At 42.2% G+C, this 18992-nt stretch overlaps 1 protein-coding gene across 3 annotated transcripts in view; it reads left to right on the top strand.

Moving 5' to 3' along the window:
• Positions 1-16753: 16753 nt before the first annotated feature.
• Positions 16754-18992, top strand: part of LOC146493878 (protein NLRC3-like) — a 47364-nt gene continuing 45125 nt past the window's right edge. For all 3 annotated transcript variants that reach the window (XM_085149694.1, XM_085149695.1, XM_085149693.1), the window contains exons 1-2: positions 16754-17149; positions 18255-18390. In XM_085149694.1, the coding sequence (XP_085005820.1) occupies positions 18281-18390 (110 nt within the window). In that variant the 5' untranslated portion in view covers positions 16754-17149; positions 18255-18280. The remainder of the gene's footprint in view (positions 17150-18254; positions 18391-18992) is intronic.

The following is an 18992-nucleotide window of genomic DNA, read 5'->3' on the forward strand; positions in this document are numbered from 1 at the left end:
CATTGTCATGTTGGAAGACCCAGCCTCGTTTCATCTTCAAAGTTCTCACTGATGGAAGGAGGTTTTGGCTCAAAATCTCACGATACTTGGCCCCATTCATTCTGTCCTTAACACGGATCAGTCGTCCTGTCCCCTTGGCAGAAAAACAGCCCCATAGCATGATGTTTCCACCCCCATGCTTCACAGTAGGTATGGTGTTCTTGGGATGCAACTCAGTATTCTTCTTCCTCCAAACACGACGAGTTGAGTTTATACCAAAAAGTTCTACTTTGGTTTCATCTGACCACATTACATTCTCCCAATCCTCTGCTGTATCATCCATGTGCTCTCTGGCAAACTTCAGACGGGCCTGGACATGCACTGGCTTCAGCAGCGGAACACGTCTGGCACTGCGGGATTTGATTCCCTGCCGTTGTAGTGTGTTACTGATGGTGACCTTTGTTACTTTGGTCCCAGCTCTCTGCAGGTCATTCACCAGGTCCCCCCGTGTGGTTCTGGGATCTTTGCTCACCGTTCTCATGATCATTTTGACCCAACGGGATGAGATCTTGCGTGGAGCCCCAGATCGAGGGAGATTATCAGTGGTCTTGTATGTCTTCCATTTTCTGATGATTGCTCCCACAGTTGATTTTTTCACACCAAGCTGCTTGCCTATTGTAGATTCACTCTTCCCAGTCTGGTTCCTGTCTACAATTCTTTTCCTGGTGTCCTTCGAAAGCTCTTTGGTCTTGGCCATGGCGGAGTTTGGAGTCTGACTGGTTGAGGCTGTGGACAGGTGTCTTTTATACAGATGATGATGTCAAACAGGTGCCATTCATACAGGTAACGAGTGGGGGACAGAAAAGCTTCTTACAGAAGACGTTACAGGTCTGTGAGAGCCAGGGATTTTCCTTGTTTGAGGTGACCAAATACTTATTTTCCACCCTGATTTACGAATAAATTCTTTACAAATCCTACCATGTGAATTCATGAATTTTTTTTTCACATTCTGTCTCTCACGGTTGAAGTGTACCTCTGGTGCAAATTACTGACCTCTGTCATCATTTTAAGTGGGGGAACTTGCACAATCGGTGGCTGACTAAATACTTTTTTGCCCCACTGTATATATGATACATCTATACTGTCACAGATACTTGTCTTTGAGTGAAGATTTACGGTAATAGGAAATATAAATAACTGCAACTTGAATCTTTGACCCAGAGTTCAAGTTCACTGCTGTTATATATATATATATATATATATATATATATATATATATATATATATATATATATATATATATATATATATATATCATAATAATCTGAGAATACATATAATATTGGCCCTATTATATTTACATTACAACAGTGAGATGATTTTAGTCTCATGAACAACATTAGCTAATTGTTATTTACTAACTAATCTTGAAATGACTGCTCAGTACAGAAATGAAGCCCAACAATCATGTTTTACAGTCCTGTGGTCTCAGCCTCAGATACTCAACTAATCAAAGTGATGTCATGACAAAAATGAACGAACAAAAAAACATTTTTTCTCCTTCATTTCTGTCAAACAAAGCTGTATGTAACGTTTCTCGCGGTTAGTATCATGGTTGCTAGGCAACCTGAACAGCGCGACGCAGGCTAGACCGTCCCATTTCACAAGCCTCTCACTTCCGCACTTTTTGTACTTATAGTACGCACCGTACGCAGTACGCGTAGTGCACGTACTGCGTACGTTCTTCGTTATTGAACATTCGCACATAAATAAGTGACGTCATATTCAGTACTTACTCAAAGGAGCTTGCAAAGAAAAGCGTCTGAGGAAGTGTAAAGGCTCTTGGCTCTTTCAAAGGAAGAGTACCCAGCCACTGGTACAGATATGTAGACGACACCTGGGTCAAAATCAAGACACAAGAAGTGGAATCCTTCACTGCGCACATCAACGCTGTGGATAAAAACATCAAGTTCACCAGGGAAGACACAAAGGACGATTGTTTGCCTTTCCTGGACTGCGCTGTGCACATTGAAGAGAATGGCAACTTCAACATCGAAGTTTACCGGAAGCCCACACACACGGACCAGTACCTCCTGTTTGACTCCCATCACCCTCTGGAACACAAACTTGGAGTAATTAGGACCCTACACCACCGGGCAGAACATGTTCCCTCTAAGCCTGAAGGGAAAAAGAAGGAACACACACATGTAAAGGAAGCACTCAAAATGTGCGGCTATCCTAAATGGGCGTTTTTAAAGTCAGCAAAGAGGCACAGAAAAGAAGATCAGACACCAGCGAGGGAGGATAAGAAAGACAGATGCAACAACATTGTCATCCCCTATGTAGCCAGTGTATCAGAGAAACTCAGGAGGGTTTTCTCCAAGCATGACATCCCGGTGTACTTCAGACCCAGCAACACACTCAGACACAAACTGGTTCACCCGAAAGACAAAACGCCAAAACAGACTTAACAATGTGGTGTATGCCGTACAGTGCAGCGAGGAATGCCCAGACCTCTACATTGGAGAGACCAAACAGCCACTTCACAAGCGCATGGCACAACACAGAAGAGCCACCTCCACAGGACAAGATTCAGCTGTCCATCTGCATCTTAAGGATAAAGGACACTCTTTCAAGGATGCCAATGTTCACATTTTGGACAGAGAGGACAGATGGTTTGAAAGAGGAGTGAAAGAAGCCATCTATGTCCACTGTGAGCGACCATCTTTGAACAGAGGCGGTGGTTTACGACACCAACTCTCTGCCATCTATAATCCAGTTTTGAGATCCCTTCCCAGACGCCTTAACGCCCACTCACATCCTGGGCCATCTGACCTCAGGAATTCACATGATAAGGTGGGGCCAGGTTTCACAATGAACTCACCTGAAACTCTGGCTGATTGGGACCCACACCCAGTTTCACACCTTGACTCAGGCGATTAGAGGATCATCAGGGGGTCCTTTTGTCCCTCTGTGGGGGGAAACTCCCACCAGGTTTATATCTGGGACTCTCCACCATTTGACCTTAGAACTGAAGAAGCCTCTCGGATGAAGGTGAAACGTCTTCAAGTAACTTAAAGAAGTCCAGACGCTTTTCTTTGCAAGCTCCTTTGACTACGATGACCTGGATGACTGAGAACCTTCACAGACATATTCAGTACTTACCTTTGACAGTTTGGCCGCTCCCTTCTGCCGTATTTTGCGGCAAAATTATCCACACCCACCGCCGCGCTATGAATTGTGGGATATATGGGACCACGAAGCGTGCACCGGACCATGCTTGATATTTGGGGAAATCGACGGCGCATTTGGAGTATGCATTTGAAGTACACGTGTACACCGCGTGGCGGTGACGTAATCGCACTTCAAGCGTGTGTGCAGACCCTGAATTGGGACACTGCGATTGACTGTAGAAAACATGGTCGACGCGACAGCTCCCCAAAAATGAAGCCAAAACGTGTCTATCGCCCCCTGGTATCTGGCTGCAGTATAGGTCATAAACCCCGCTTCCTCCATGTTAGCGGATGGGACTGGGGTCAGACTAAAATTAATTAATTCTCCTCAGATAATTTTTTTCCAAAGATTCTTTCTTTTGTTTTCAATAGTTCTCTTCACGCTGATGGATGTTCAAGGGGTCTCCTTTCCCATAAGTTTGATTCTAATTCCTACCGCGGTGATGTTAAATTGGGGTGAAACGTCATCATAAGAGCTTTGACTGACAGCTGCAGTCACGGAGAAACTTGCGTATCTTTGTCCGGGAATAGCAGATAGAGCGTAGGCTCTGAGAGGAGGGCCAGCGTTTACGCTATGAAAACACAACCGAGTGTTTTAACCTGACAGCCTGAGGTGTTCCTCAGTAAACTGGACTACCCGACAGAAGGACCCGAGGCCCCGCTGCACTTTTTCGGTAAGTTAAACGTGTTTGTAAGCTAATCCGTAACTACCGTCCTTAGCTAGCTCCTGAGACCTAGCTAGCTAAAATGAGCACTCGGCTGTCAGGGTTCGTTTAGCTGTGCAGGTGAATTTACTAAAGAAATCAAGAGAAACGCCCCGGGCTGCTCAGTCACTAATTACTGTTACTGTACTTTTATTACAAGTATTATATTGTAAAAGCAACAGGCTGCACCCTGCTGCAGCTCCTGTGCAGAGCTGAATATTAAATATGTGCAAACAACAGCATGTTTTCAGTCTCTTGCCACATCTGTAAAGACAGTAACAATTTTTTAAAAAGCTTGTACTTTAGTAACTCCTCATTAATCAGGAACTATGGATTAAAGTATTGTAGTGTACTGTAATATTGAAAAAAATGTAAGAGAAGAGCTTCAGATCCTGAGTGTGTGAGGACAGAAGAATCAGCTTTATTTCAATTTTGAGGGATAAAATTTATATCTGAGTTTGATGGTTCTGTTGTCTTTGTGATTACAGGAGCTGCCCTCAGATTCAGACCTCAGCACCACCCAGTGACAGCAGACAGATCATCCAACATGTTCACATGTTAACTGCAAAATGAACTGATGAAAACAGTACAAAGGTTAAAGTACCACATGTGCTGTAGTGAAAGCTGCAGCTGTTTTATTGATAAAGTTAAAGACAAAAAACAAAAGGATTAATCACTCATGTAACTGTGTCACTATATATCAGCATTAACAGGACCTCAGTTTGGTGTTTCAGAGAGCTGCTGATCTCAGACCTGCACAGCTTCTGTTTTAAACACTTGATGTACTCAGCTGCATGAAGAGCATATGAGATTTTCTCTGACACAATTAAATAAAACCTGATGAAGGTCAAAGGTCGTCACTTGTATGTTGAACTACAAACTTGTCATCTGGAATTTTTTCACAGTTTCTTTACACATAGTGTGTTATTTACCATAAAGTAATTCAGAGTTATTCATACCAGAGTAACCAGAGAGGATCACATATTTTTAAATATATAACTTTCTACAGGACTGAATATAATATCTTTATGTAAAAGTCCGGAGCCTCTGGGGAGTATCTGAGTATTTATAACATTACACAAACCAAAGGTCTCATCACAGTGTTGATGAAATGCTGGGTTTATCCATCTCCTGGGGCGGGCCTACGGAGGAGTGCTGAAGATTTCCCTGTGAGGGAGCTGCTGGTGAAGATCATGAGTCCTGCTTGATCAATGCCATGAGCTTCAGTCTTCCTGGTGTTTCTTAAATGATGCCTCTTACACCGGGTCAACAGAACTTATGGCACAGGACAGCTGTGATGAAAGAAAGGGAAGAAGTTTGAAGATGGTCTCCCTCACTAGTTTCTCTCCAGGGTGAATGTAGCTGTTGATATAATATGGACTCTATTATTAAATGAAAAGAACAAATTAGACTACACTACTGAAACGTTCTGCTGGTGTTTTTAAAGTCTCCATGTTACTAGGCTGTAGAGATTTAAACAGTTTTAGATCCATTACACTCACAGTCTTATGTTAAAATCTCAAAGGACAGCATTATATTTTTGATATTAACAGTAACTCTGGGCCTCTGTAGAGTGTGCAGCTGATCTCATCGCTGTCTAAAAATGGATTAAAAAAACATAAGTGTTGAAGACTATTAAGAGTAGCAGGTGTGTAGCATCGCTAACTAGCTAGCAACAAGCCTCCAACACAGTGCGTATGCTAGCGGCTAAGCTAACTAACGAATTAACAACAGAGTGATTTTAGAACTATAAGATGATGAGCTGTGTGTCTTTTTTATAACAGTGACATGGTTGTATTTACCTTACTTAAACGAGTCGTCAGTCGCGGTAAACCAGCAAAAAAACTCGAGCAGCCGGGCTACGTAAAAAGTGTAGGGGGGCGTGTTTGCGGTCACGTCCAGCGGGTGTGTGGGCGGGAGCGTTACACAGTCGCTCCACCTCAAGTCACTACTGTGCAGACTCTGGCTCCAAATTTGCAAGATGGCAGCCTCCACAAGCGGGTATTTTGGCTTCATTTTTGCACAATGGTAGGAGGTGGGGTCGCGTCGTCCATGTTTTCCACAGTCAATGAGTTACACATATATTGTGACGTCGTATGCAGTATGACTGACTGCTCCAAACACAGTTGGAGTGTAACAAAATTTTGTTTATTCACAGGACTTTGTACATTCTGTTCATTTTCCACATTTGTTCAACAATTCAAATAAAAAGTGCAACTTGTATTAACAGAACGTAAATTATTTTGTCCACATTTCACATATCCTGCACAAACATAAATATGGGACCTGTAGGTGTCCTATTCACACTACCTCACTCATTTTGTTTTTCCACAACCTTCTCCAGTAGAGTTATGATCCTGTCCATTCGCTCGGCACGTCTGTCTTCAGTCTCCCTCTGTAGCCTCATGTCCTCTTTTATCAATTCCAGGACTTCATCCTCCCTGTCCCTCTTCCTCTTTTCTGGTCGTGCCTCCAGCTGTGCCTCATCCTCCTGCCGTTCCACATCCTGCCCTTGGGTGCCCACTGCTGTACTGGGCCCTGGAGTGTCCTCTTGGATGGAGGCAATCAGGACTGGAGGCCTGGTAGACGGCCTCTGTCCTAGGACCTCATCCATTGGGACAAACCAGGGCCAGGTGGCAGCAGTGGTCTTCCAACTCACCCCCTCACCTGTTGCGGGATACTTGCAATCCTACAGGCAGAGGGGATCAAAGTGGCAGTTCACCGCAACAGCAACAGTACAGGTTCACATGTTGGGGTTCATATGATTTATATTCCAATGGTACTGCACATACTTTGTATTTTTTCTTTAGGTTGTCGCATTTTTTCCCGCCTGCAACGGGGTGATTTGGCCCGCCAGCCCCATCTGCTCCAGGATTGCCCTGGTAGACGGAATATGACAGGACATGTCAATGATGTTAATCCTTGCACAGGATCCTCAGCAATATGTGCCAACTGCGAACTACAAGGCAGGACAGGCACTCTCCAATATGCCCAACAGATTTATGCATGCATACTGTTGCTATACCTCCAACCCGCAGCGGGTGAGTTCCTGGCACCAGTGAACAGGTGTTCGTTTTCACTCCGGAGTTTGATGAGCTCAGCCGTCTCCTCCTTACTCCCTGGAATGTGACGGGACAGTGGAGTACATTTTATAACATGTTACACTTGATGGGTTTAGATTTTATTATTGTCATTTGTATTAGGAAATATTTAACCATATATGCTTAGAGGTGTATAATCGATTGTGTAGTGATAGGATGTGTGATCTTTAGCAGTCTGCAAAGGCTTGGTGTGCATTCCAGAGTGTTCTGGCATTCACACCTACATCCTGGGATCATGGGAGAGGTCGTACCTTCTCTTATTGTTTTATGGTAGGATAAACGTGGCTATATCTGTTTTAGTCTAAGTGCCTTTTGTTTAGATGGACTGCTGGACTTCCAGACCAGCAGGTTTAGGGAAGTCTTTATGGGGTCACACTCTGACCACACACACACACACACACAGTATTCTTTGTTCACATGTATACCTATGTAAGATGTTATATGTTAATGACCATATTCATATTCATGTAACCACAATAAAAGGAGTGCTATGGGGAACGTATATATATACATTATGGGGAATATATATATATCAAATAATATAACGTTTACTACATACAATAAATTAGACAAGTGTGTTCCCTCTTTAACAATTGTTTCCACTACATCACATTTAAAAAAAATGTCACCTGCATGTCTTGAAGGAGTTTGTCAGCAGCTTGAAGCTCTTCCTCCAGCTCGGGATCCTCTGAATCACTCATTTTCAAACTAAAGAGGAAAGAGATTTTTGCAGAACTCAGTGACATAAACACATAACTAACGCAATTCAAATGATTTTCAGTCTTGGCGCTCTGGTTAACATTAGCAATTAACGTTAGCATCATCAGTTTGTAAAGAGCTAGCAGAACTCTTAGCGCAAAAACTGCTTTACACACCATGTGAGGCCATTTTGCAACACACAAGTTCTTTAATGTTTGTAAGAGATTTAATCCATCGTTGGATTAAATGGCTAATGCTGCAGTAGCCACATGTAGTCGTTACCGTACTCTACCCAGCAAGCATGCTGACGGTAGCTGTAGCCATTTTTAAATGACTTAAATCGTTTCCGAGATCAGTCACCTCTGTTTGTTTGAAGCTTTTATGAAAAACAAATTTTGAAACACACATCAAGCTATTATTCTATTTTTTACATACCTGCATTAGAATTAATCAATTCCGCCTCCTTTTTCTTATTCTTATAAACGGGTCTCTCCGTTCTCCCATCATCCTTTGCTTACACATGTTGCGTCTGATTGGTTGGAGCCCAGCGCATCCAAAACTAACAGGAATGGTGAATAAAACTATAAATGTGTTTTACGTGTGAAATAAAAATAATAACCCCAACCAAGGTTTATGTACGTTAAATCTGCGCACTTTCAGATCGTGAATCAATTTGGAAAACACTGTGAGATGGCCACAACATGAAGCGATTTTATTGTTGAATTATCAGTGACACTTTCATGTGTTTTTGTTGAGAAACGTTAACGATGTCATTAAAAGAAAGCTTTGAATTAGGGAGAAAAACACGTCGGGGAAGAGGGTCCCCGCTTCTCCAGTTAGATTGTGCTTCATGTTTCGCCGTGACGGGGTTATTATTGGAGTAAATGGATGGCTGGAGCCTCTGCTCGAAGCGTGTCTTATCGCCGCGAGCGGGTTCATATTGGAATGAATTGACAACCCACAGCGTCTCATAAAAAGCATGAGTCTCAGCATTAGAAGTTAAGGGACGTGACAAATCATCACTATTTTACGCGTTGGGAGTGAGAACGAGTTGTTTATACACTTTCCTCAGACAGGCACGAACGTTTTCACACTTTTTTCTTTTGTTTAAACACTCTTAAAGTTCAAACCTTGGTAGAAACATAAGTCCAGTATTATACAATGAAACCGTGCAAAACGTTTCGTCGGCATTGTTGTGTTTGTTGGGGAGAAAACTTACAAACATACAGTGCAGCACTTCAGAGTTACACTGCTAGCGATCGAAGATTTATATTAATTGGACAAACTAAACTCATTCTGTACTGTACAGCAGCGGTCTCCAACCTTTTTTGCACCACTGTCCAGTTTAATGTCAGACAATATTTTCATGGAGCGGCCTTTAAGGTGTCGCAGATAAATACAACAAAATAAAATGATACAGATGTAAGGCAGTGACTGGAATAGGTCACAAGGTGTCGCTGTTGAGCTGCATATACATTGTAAATTTTAGCAATGTTGACCATTTGTCCTCTGCAGGACACCGTAGTTCAGATTTCTCGTTCGCTGCATTGGTTTTTTGTTTAAAAATAAGTGTTCCACTGTGCAAAATGGCGGTTTGCTAAGCATATATTTTGTTTATTGAGAGGTTCATGTGCTGTCTGATGAGAGTATGAGCAGTTTGTGTGCATGTTCCATTTTGTAATATCTGCCGCAATTTCGGGCTACATTCCCGCTTGTTAGCAGAGCACTCATTCGGGCAAAGTAATGCAAGATGAAGCATTAGCTTTTCAGCTACAATTTGCTGGTAGTCCAGCTATGTTAGTTTTGTATCATACACATTCCTGAGACCGAGGAATTTTGTAAAGACATGATTATTTTTCTTAATGTGTGTTTTATATATTTGTTGTTGGCTTTTACTATGTTGATAATCACGCAGTGTTTACTGTGATTTGCAAAGGGCCAGCAGCAGAGTTGGAGTGGTGTTTGCCCCAGTGTTGCATCTTCAAAAAATAAAAATACAATAACTGAGACTTACAATGAAGTATCGTTGCACTGGTTTACTGAACCTTTCTTTCAGGGCATGTACAGAACATGAGCATCCATTTTCTACTGCCTCCTACAGGACACACTCTTCTTCCACTTCCTTACAACATCAATGTAACATAGAACCACTACTGCCTCTCATGGCATTACCATTGTAACAGCACACTCATATATTTATATAACCACTAATTTCTTGCGATACCACATCTCCTCCCCCCTTAAGTCAACAACTCCCTTGACTTACAAAATAACTGGTTATCTAAAGAATGCTTAACAAGCAATCAACATGTCATTAAGGTAACCATACAACCATACAACTGTACATAGGTTTCAATGTTTTTCTTCTTTTTTTTTTTTTTTATTAACTAGGAAGGTACGTCCTTCCTGTGAGATCAGAGCGCATTGTTGCTCTATTCCTGGAAGATCTCACTCTATCTAACAAAGTCCTTTAAAGTCTCTGGTGGACGTCTCTCTCTCTGGGAACCTCGCAACACGGGTGTCACTGAGGAGTCTCTGGGAGCCAGAGTCTCCGGAGCATAAGGCAACTCCGTTGCTGGAGGCTGTGGCGATGTGTCCAACTCTGATGGCAAGAAGCACTTAGGCATTGCTTCTTTGTCAAGCAATGGCTCCACCTCCCTGTCTGGTGTACTGGGAACAGTGTCAGCCACTCTTGCTCTCACCTGATCCACGTGCCGCTTCACAGTTTGACCTGATCCAATGGTAACAATGTAAGACACTGGACCTGATGCTCTCACAATGACTGCGGGAATCCACTTCGGGCCATAGGAGTAGTTTCTGATGAAGACCTTGTCTCCTGGTGTGAAACTTCTCAGTCTTTTCTTGGTGTCGTGATTTTCTTTCTGTTTCAATTGTTTGTGCTGCACTTTTGTTTTCACATCAGGCATGAGCAAGTCCAAAACTGATCTGAGTCTCCGTGACATCAGCAAGTCCAAAACTGATCTGAGTCTCCGTGACATCAGCAAGTCTGCAGGTGATAAACCAGTAGTGGCATGCGGTGTGATGCGATAACTGAACAGAAATCGGGACAGTCTGGTTTGCAAGGTATCACCTTTGACTTTCTTCATCCCCTCCTTAAAGGTCTGGACCGCCCTCTCAGCCAGCCCATTTGAAGAAGGGTGGAAAGGTGCTGATCTCACATGGTCAATTCCATTCTGCTTCATGAATGACTCAAATTCAGCACTTGTGAAACATGTTCCGTTGTCTGAAACTAACATTTTAGGTAGTCCAAACACAGTGAAACTCTGGCGCAGTTTCTCTATAGTTACCTGTGATGTAGAGGATTTCACAGGGTAAATGTCCATCCACTTGGAATGAGCATCCACAATGATTAGAAACATCTCCCCGAGGAAAGGCCCTGCATAGTCCACATGGATTCTGGACCATGGTGACTCCGGCCACTCCCAAGGGTGTAATGGTGCAGTAGGTGGTGACTTGTAGTGTTTCTGACACTCCTCACATGCCTGCACTTCTCTTTCAATGTTCTCATCCATCCCTGGCCACCATACATACGACCTTGCCAAGCCTTTCATCTTCGACATGCCTGTATGAGTCTGGTGCTGGAGTTTCAATATTTTGTCTCGGCCTTTGGTGGGAATAATTACTCGGGCTCCCCAGAGCACGCAACCATCCCTCACACTCAGTTCCAGCTTTCTCTGTCGATACGGCTTTAAACAGGCATCGGTCTCAGTTGGCCAGCCTTTTAAGGTGTACTCGTGGACTTGCGACAACAAGACGTCCTTAGCTGTCCATCATTTGATATGTGCAGTGTCCACTAATGTGTCATCCAGTACATCCATCATCAAAACCTGCTCAGCCATCTCTTGCTCAGGTGCTGAGTCTGGTACCGGCAACCGGCTGAGCGCATCTGCGTTTTCATGGTGTTTTCCTGGCTTGTACCTGATGTTGTACTCATAAGCACTCAATGTCACGGCCCATCTTTGTACTCTTGGTGAGCCCATCTGAGGTATAGGCTTCTTTTCATTGAACAGTGAGATTAGGGGTTTATGATCTGTGTAAATCGTGAAAACTCGGCCATACAAGTATTTGTGAAATTTCTTGATGCCAAATATCACAGCTAAACCTTCTTTGTCAAGCTGAGAATACTTTTTCTCAGCAGGAGAGAGTGTGCGTGACATGAACCCCAAAGGTCTCTCGCTTCCATCCTCCATCTTGTGTGACAATACGGCGCCTACACCGTATGGGGATGCATCACATGAGAGAACCAACTCACGGTCAGCAGAATAATGAACTAACACCTCTGCTGAGTTCAACAGGTTCTTGGATTTCTGGAATGCTTCCTCTTGTCTCTTTTGCCATGTCCACCGCACCTCGTCTCTCAAAGGTTCATGTAAGGGTGCCAACATGGTTGCCAGGTTTGGAAGGAATTTGTTGTAGTAATTTAGCAAACCTAAGTGTGCTTTGAGTTCAGTGACATTTGTGGGGGTAGGTGCGTCCATGATTGCTTTAACTTTCTTTTCCACTGGGTGGAGCCCCTGGGCGTCCACTATGTGCCCCAAGTACTCCACTTTCTCTTGCATGAAGGCACACTTGCACCTCTTTAACCTCAACCCAGCTTCCTCCAACCGGGTCAACACCTCATCCAGGTTCTGTAGATGGCTTACCTCATCCACTCCAGTCACTAAGATGTCATCTAAATACACCGCTACGTGAGGAATCCCCTTCAAAAGACTTTCCATGGTCCTCTGGAATATTGCTGGAGCAGAGGCCACTCCAAATGGCAATCTGTTATACGTGAACAGCCCCCGAGATGTGTTTACTGTCACGTACTTTTTCGACTTGTCATCCAAGAGTATTTGCTGGTAAGCGTGGCTCATGTCTAATTTTGAGAACTGCTTACCCCCGGACAGTGTGGCAAACAAGTCCTCCATTCTGGGTATTGGATACTGCTCCAGTGAAGCCACAGTATTTACAGTAAGCTTGTAATCCCCACACAGTCTTATTGTCCCTGTGGGCTTCAAGAGTGGCACTACTGGTGCCGCCCATTCAGCATATTTCACTGGCGAGATGATGCCTTCTTTCAACAGTCGGTCTATTTCCTCGTCGACTTTTGCTCGCATAGCAAAGGGGACAGAACGTGGACGGAAGAAGCGTGGGGTGGCATCACTTTTCACATGAATAGCAGCTTTCATTCCTTTCAGGGTGCCCAGTTCGTCTTTGAATACATTCTCATGTTTACTTAACACTTGCTGAAGTGTTTTTTCTGTTGTTTTGACTTGGTGCAGCTTTCTGATGTTACAACTGTTTTTCACTTCCCCCCAGTCCAATTTAATTTCCTCGAGCCAAGCTCGCCCTAGCAAGCTGGGGCAGTTGCCTTCGACCACCACCAGGGGCAGATGTTTTTTCTGCTGCTTGTGTTTGACGCTGACTCGTGTTGCATCAATCACCTTAACAGGATCCCCTGTATAAGTTTCGAGCTTGATTTTGATGGGCTGCAGGCTGGGGGCTTGCTGTCTTTCCCTGTTTTCTCTGAATGTTGCTTCGTTCATGACTGTTAGGCAACATCCAGTGTCAATTTCAAAGTTCACCTTTTTCCCATCAATTTGCATATCCACAGTGTAGGGGTCTACTCTTCTCAAGTGTACCACGCTGCCACGCCCTAACTTGAACAGTTTTCTTTTGTGCCCTTGACTGCACTTGACACAGTTCAACATGAAAGAGTCATCTTCAGAGCTATCAGTTTTGTTGTTCTCTGCTTTCTCGCCCACATTGTGAGTACTGTAGTGTGAACTCTGCTTTTTTTCTTTCTTTACATATGTCGATCCATACTTTTTCTGGTTCAGTTTAGTCTTGCTTCTACAAGCTCTAGCTATGTGTCCCATTTTACCACAAGCATGACATTTTTCTTGTTTGTACTCACAGTCTGCTGCTGTGTGCTTGGTTCCTTTGCAACGATAACACTCTTTACTTTCTCCTTTAAAGGTACGACTCTCCTGTTGTCCTTTAGTGAAACTGAAACATTTTGCTGACGCACCTGAGGTCTGCAGATCCTGTGCATTTTTATTTGCAGTCTCCATGGCTACTGCAATTGACAGAGCCTTGTCAAAAGTGAGATCTATTTCTGACAAGAGACGTCTCTGAATTCGGTCATCCTTAATTCCGCAGACGATCCTATCTCTCAACATCTGTTGTAACGTGTTGCCATAGTTACAATCCTGCGCCAGGCGACGCAGCTCCGCTACATATTCCATGACGGTTTCATTCGGCTTGCGGGAGCGAGAGTCAAACTTATACCTTTGCACAATTTCACTGGGCTTCGGATCGAAGTGGAGGCCCCTGCACTGGTTGGGTTACAGAGACAAAGACAAAAACTGTGGTATTTTGTAAATCACTGTGTGATTGTGTAACTTTATTAGCAGCGTCCTCCTGAAATGCACCAACAACACTGAGAGTAACATCCTCCTCTCTGCTTCTAAATGCTCTCTGGTCGCTATGGTAACGCATAAATAGTTCTTTCAAAATAAGACACGCGACCACAACACGGGAAAAGACCCAGGGAACCCGACTTAACGATTAAAAACCCTGAAAATCATACACTTCACACCCGAGCCTCAACTCTCGCGGCGCGGTACCAAACGGGCCCGGGTGTTGGGGACCGCTGCCGTGCAGAAGACACGGCACTAGATTGATTGACAATGGTCTACAGCAATCAGAACGCACAACACAATGTGCTGTTAAAGAAAAAAAAATCAGCGAAACAGCGAGTCCGCGAAAGGTGAACCACGTTACAGTGAGGGACCACTGTACAATAATTTCCAGTAGCACTGCTGATATATGAAATGGTGAGTTTTGAGGTTGTCTTCAAACAAGTGCATTGTACTAGAAAATGGTGTTTGAAGGATTACAAATGTAAAAAGTAATGACTATTTTATATTTATGAAACAACTTTATGCAGAAAAAGTAGCAAAGAAAAAAAAAAACAAAAAAAAACAAAAACATAACACATGGACACTTTTGGCCACAAACAAGCTGAAGGGATGGTGATTTTTTTAATGAACCCAGATTGTTAAAAAAAACAATTAGAATCAAATTTATTTATCAGCAGCATCAATAGTAACAAAAATACAATTTAATTTTCGCTGTCAAAGTCGATTTAACTGAAATGACGTGTTTCCGGTTACTGTGGAGGTCGCAATATGGCGCTTTCCGGTGGCTGCAGCCAGATGCTTTTTTTTTATTAGTAATATTAACATACAAAGAAAATGCACCATATATTACACATTCAGAGAATAAACATTCCTTACATATTAGCAACTTTCTTACATAGGAAAAAGAAAATATAAAGATGGGGTCACATAATTTAACAGATTATTAACTCACTAAATCAAAATCTTCCACAAAGGAAACAAAAAAAGCAGCTTTTTTCTTTTGAACTAAGGTCAAAGATTTAACCAACAGGTTTAAGTCGTTTTTCCAGTAAGCTAGTGTTGGTTTGGTCTTAAAAAAAACGACATTTATGTATAAATTGCTTGCACAAGATTAATAACACATTAACACCATAATTAGCTTTCTTTTCTTTCAAAAACACTCCAAACATTATCATATTTAAGGTAAATGGGGTAATTTGAATCCCACTGGAATAAAGCCAGGTATGAAAATCCAACCAAAATATTTGTATAAAATTGCACAAAAAGAATAGATGGTCCAAATCCTCCTCTTCTGTTTCACAAAATACACAATTACCAGTTTCTATTTTGAATCTATGAATCTATTTTGAGTCTATTTGTCGGGTAAATTTTATTCAAAATTTTAATTGGACTTCTTTCCCTTTAGGATGGATAGGGAAGGTGATATAATCAGTTCTTATTTTTTCAATTTCTTCCCTTTGGAAATCTTTTAATATGTAATTACGTCTAAGTAAATTTGGAGAATAAAGACTCCTTAATGAAGATCTTAGAAACTTATTATTGCATTTAACATCACAAAATCAAATACCATCTATATATAATTGCCTTAACTTGGGGGAGATGTCAGAATATATTATATCATTTACAACTAGGTTTTTAAGTGACAATGGAATGGATTTTATAACCCGATTAAATTTACTTTTAGAACATTGGATATTAAACTTTTGGCAAAAATCTTGATGTCCTAGAACATGTCCTTCCTCATCTACAAAATGGGCAATTGCCCAAACACCTTTTGATAACCAATCTTGAATAAAAATAGATTTTCTGTTCATCAGTATATATCTATTGTTCCAAATTGGGCTATTATGTGGAGTGAAATTATGTTTAAATAACATTTTCCAATAAAGAAGGACCTGTTTATGGAATTCAGAGAGTTTAACAGGTAGCTTAGTAATTTCAAAGTCACACTTTAGGAGAAAATCAATACCCCCCAGTGTGTTAAAGACCTTACTTGGTATAAAAAACCAAATGGAGTGTGGATTATTTAGGAAGGATTTTAACCATTTAAGTTTCAAAACACCATTCATTATATCAAAGTCAATTGCGTTTCCACCACCTTCAATGTATGGTTTAACCAAATCATCTTTAGATATATAATGGCACTTATTCCTCCAAATAAAATTAAAATTCAAGCTATTAATTGTTTTAATAACTTTATTTGATATTGATAAAGAGTAAGCTGGATATATAAATCTAGATAAACTATCCATGTTGGTTAATAATATTCTTCCAAAAATTGTGATGTCTCTTTGTAACCACTTATTTAGGATTGTCTTACATTTGTCAACATTATCTGAAATATTTACTTTTTCTAAGACTTTGTGATCTTTTGAAATTGTGATGCCCAAATATTTGACCTCCTTCTTCACCTTTATACCGTACAGTAATTGTGAATGACACTCCTTTAATGCCAATAGTTCACATTTATTTAAATTGAACTTTAAGCCTGAAGCTTTTAAGAATGTAGTGATTATTTGTTTTACCAGGGGAATCTGATGTTCATTTTTTAAGAAAAGAGTAGTGTCATCCACAAGTTGACTAATTATTAAAAAATTATCCATAATCTCAATTCCGGCAACGCTGCTGTTTTTAATTAGAATTGCAGCATCTCCACAACCATTATGAATAACAACGGAGAGCTTCCACACCCTTGCCTAATGGCTGCAGCCAGATGCTCTTGTGCCATCAATGTGGATTGTCAAGACTGAGAGACCTCTTCCCTCTGACCCCTCCCCAAACCCTCAAACCCGCCTACCCACCTCGACATACAAACTCTGTGTGGCTTCACGTGTTCTGTTGATGTTTACATGATCGAAATAACTTGAACACAAACACAAACAAACAAAGAGGAAGACCGCACCGGAAGGACAAAACTACAAGTCCCAGCATCCTCTGTGTTTAGGGAGCAGCAGTGAAAGTGAAAGTATTGAGCCTCCGTTCAGAGCAGCAGCAGCAGGAAGGTGGTGAGTGTTAACATGAATATGTTTCTTCTTATGACATAAAATAATTCCACGCTGTTCGTGTCTGTGGGTGAAATGTGAGGCCGGTCGGCTCCTCTGAGCGCTGGTTTCCTGTAAGTAGAGAGGAAGTGAGTTTAGCTGAGCCTCCGTTTAGCTGAGAGAGCAGGAGGAGAGTGAGAGCTGTGCTGAGGCAGGGTGAGTGTTAACACCGCTCTGACGTTACTGTCTCTGTGGCGGGAACAACAGGCTCCGTCAGTGGAGGCAAAAATAATCAGACTTTGGTTTTTCAAAGGAAACAACTTTATGTCGGAAGTTCCCGCACGCTCATTGGATAACGACTTGTCAATCTCAAGTTATTAGCCAATGAGCGTGCGGATTCACAGAAAGACCCGCCTTTATCACGGGACTTTAAAAACTACAATGGCGACAGAAACTCCGTGAGTGGAGTTCAGGGTGACGTTATGAAAGTGTGACGTTTGAGCCACTTCCTGTTCTCAGTCCCAGCGTCCTGATCACCGAGGTTTCTGTTGCTCTGATATCTGATATTGATTATATTGGTAAACAGGCTGTAGCATAAACATCAGGTCTGTTCTGAAAACTGGCTTTATTTTTTCAAAGTAAGGGAATATCTGTGGTGTGATACCGCGGGCTCATGGGCTAAGGACTTGGATTGACAAGTCAAGCGCAGATGATTGTGTTGTTTCTTATAAAGGCTTGTGTGTGTGTGTCCTTGTGTCAGTGGAACTGAATCAGTGTGTTAGAGAAAGTGCTCCTCTGCTGTGCCGTCATCGTGTGGATGCTTCTTTTAAAGTTGGAACTCGTGTTTTTATGATCTGCTTCATTTCATTGAACCTTTATTTCTAACCATGAAGTCCCTTTGAGGTTACAGCCTCCTGGTTAGGTTTAGGCTGTTATTGTGCTTCAGGCTGAAATATGAGGAGTAAGGAGTGGGGCTGGTTCGCCCTCATGACCCTCACCATAACACATACGTCACAGGACAGTGTTTACCACAGAAACTCCATGAAATGATCAATGAGAGCTTTAGAAACCCGTCAGTGTGATGCTTCCAGTACAACAGCACCTCTGAGTGTGTGTGTTTGCCTCTCAGACTAACTGCACCCTGACATCAAGAAGATGGAGGAAAAGGATGGAGCAGGATCTGCAGCATCCAGCTGTGTGTCTGTGAGGAGTGACTGGTCCAAAGAAGATCCTCCAGACTTCAGTAATGAACCTGCAGCAACAAAGTAAGAGAGCTGCTGACTCATTTATTCAGTGTAAATAATGATTTTTGATGCAATGGGAGAAGAAAAATGACAAAAACAGTTTTAAAAATAAGGATTAAAATATTACAAACTATATTTTTGAGTTTCCTGATGTAGTACAAAAATATATGAACATAACTGTATATAGGACAGATATTTTACGGTTCTTTTAGGCAGCACCAAAAAACAAAAAGACTATTTTTAAGCTGTCTGAGGTAGTGAGTCAACATGTCACACTGGGTCAAAGGTCAGGGAGTAAAAGTGTGTTTTAAAGGAGGTTTAAAAGCAGCGAGTGAAGGAGCCTGTCGAGGTAAATCGTCCCATAACTGATCAAATTGAGTTGGTGGACCTCTGTGTGAAATCAAGCATCTGGTTCACAGAGAGGATAACCCTCAAATGGGCTGTACAACATTATATAGTGAGACAAAAACAGAGATTATCGTAGCCATCGCTCTCTCGCATGGACGTGGCAGTCTTGCTGTCTGCTGCGAATCCTCCCCGTACCTCCGTGACCTCGTCTGGTATCTGCTCCCTCCTCTGTAAGAGACAGTAAAGGAAAACACGTCTCTGCCTAGTCTTGAAAA

This window comes from Neolamprologus multifasciatus, chromosome 22 (assembly GCF_963576455.1).
Source record: "Neolamprologus multifasciatus chromosome 22, fNeoMul1.2, whole genome shotgun sequence".
In the NCBI taxonomy this organism is placed as follows: domain Eukaryota; kingdom Metazoa; phylum Chordata; class Actinopteri; order Cichliformes; family Cichlidae; genus Neolamprologus; species Neolamprologus multifasciatus.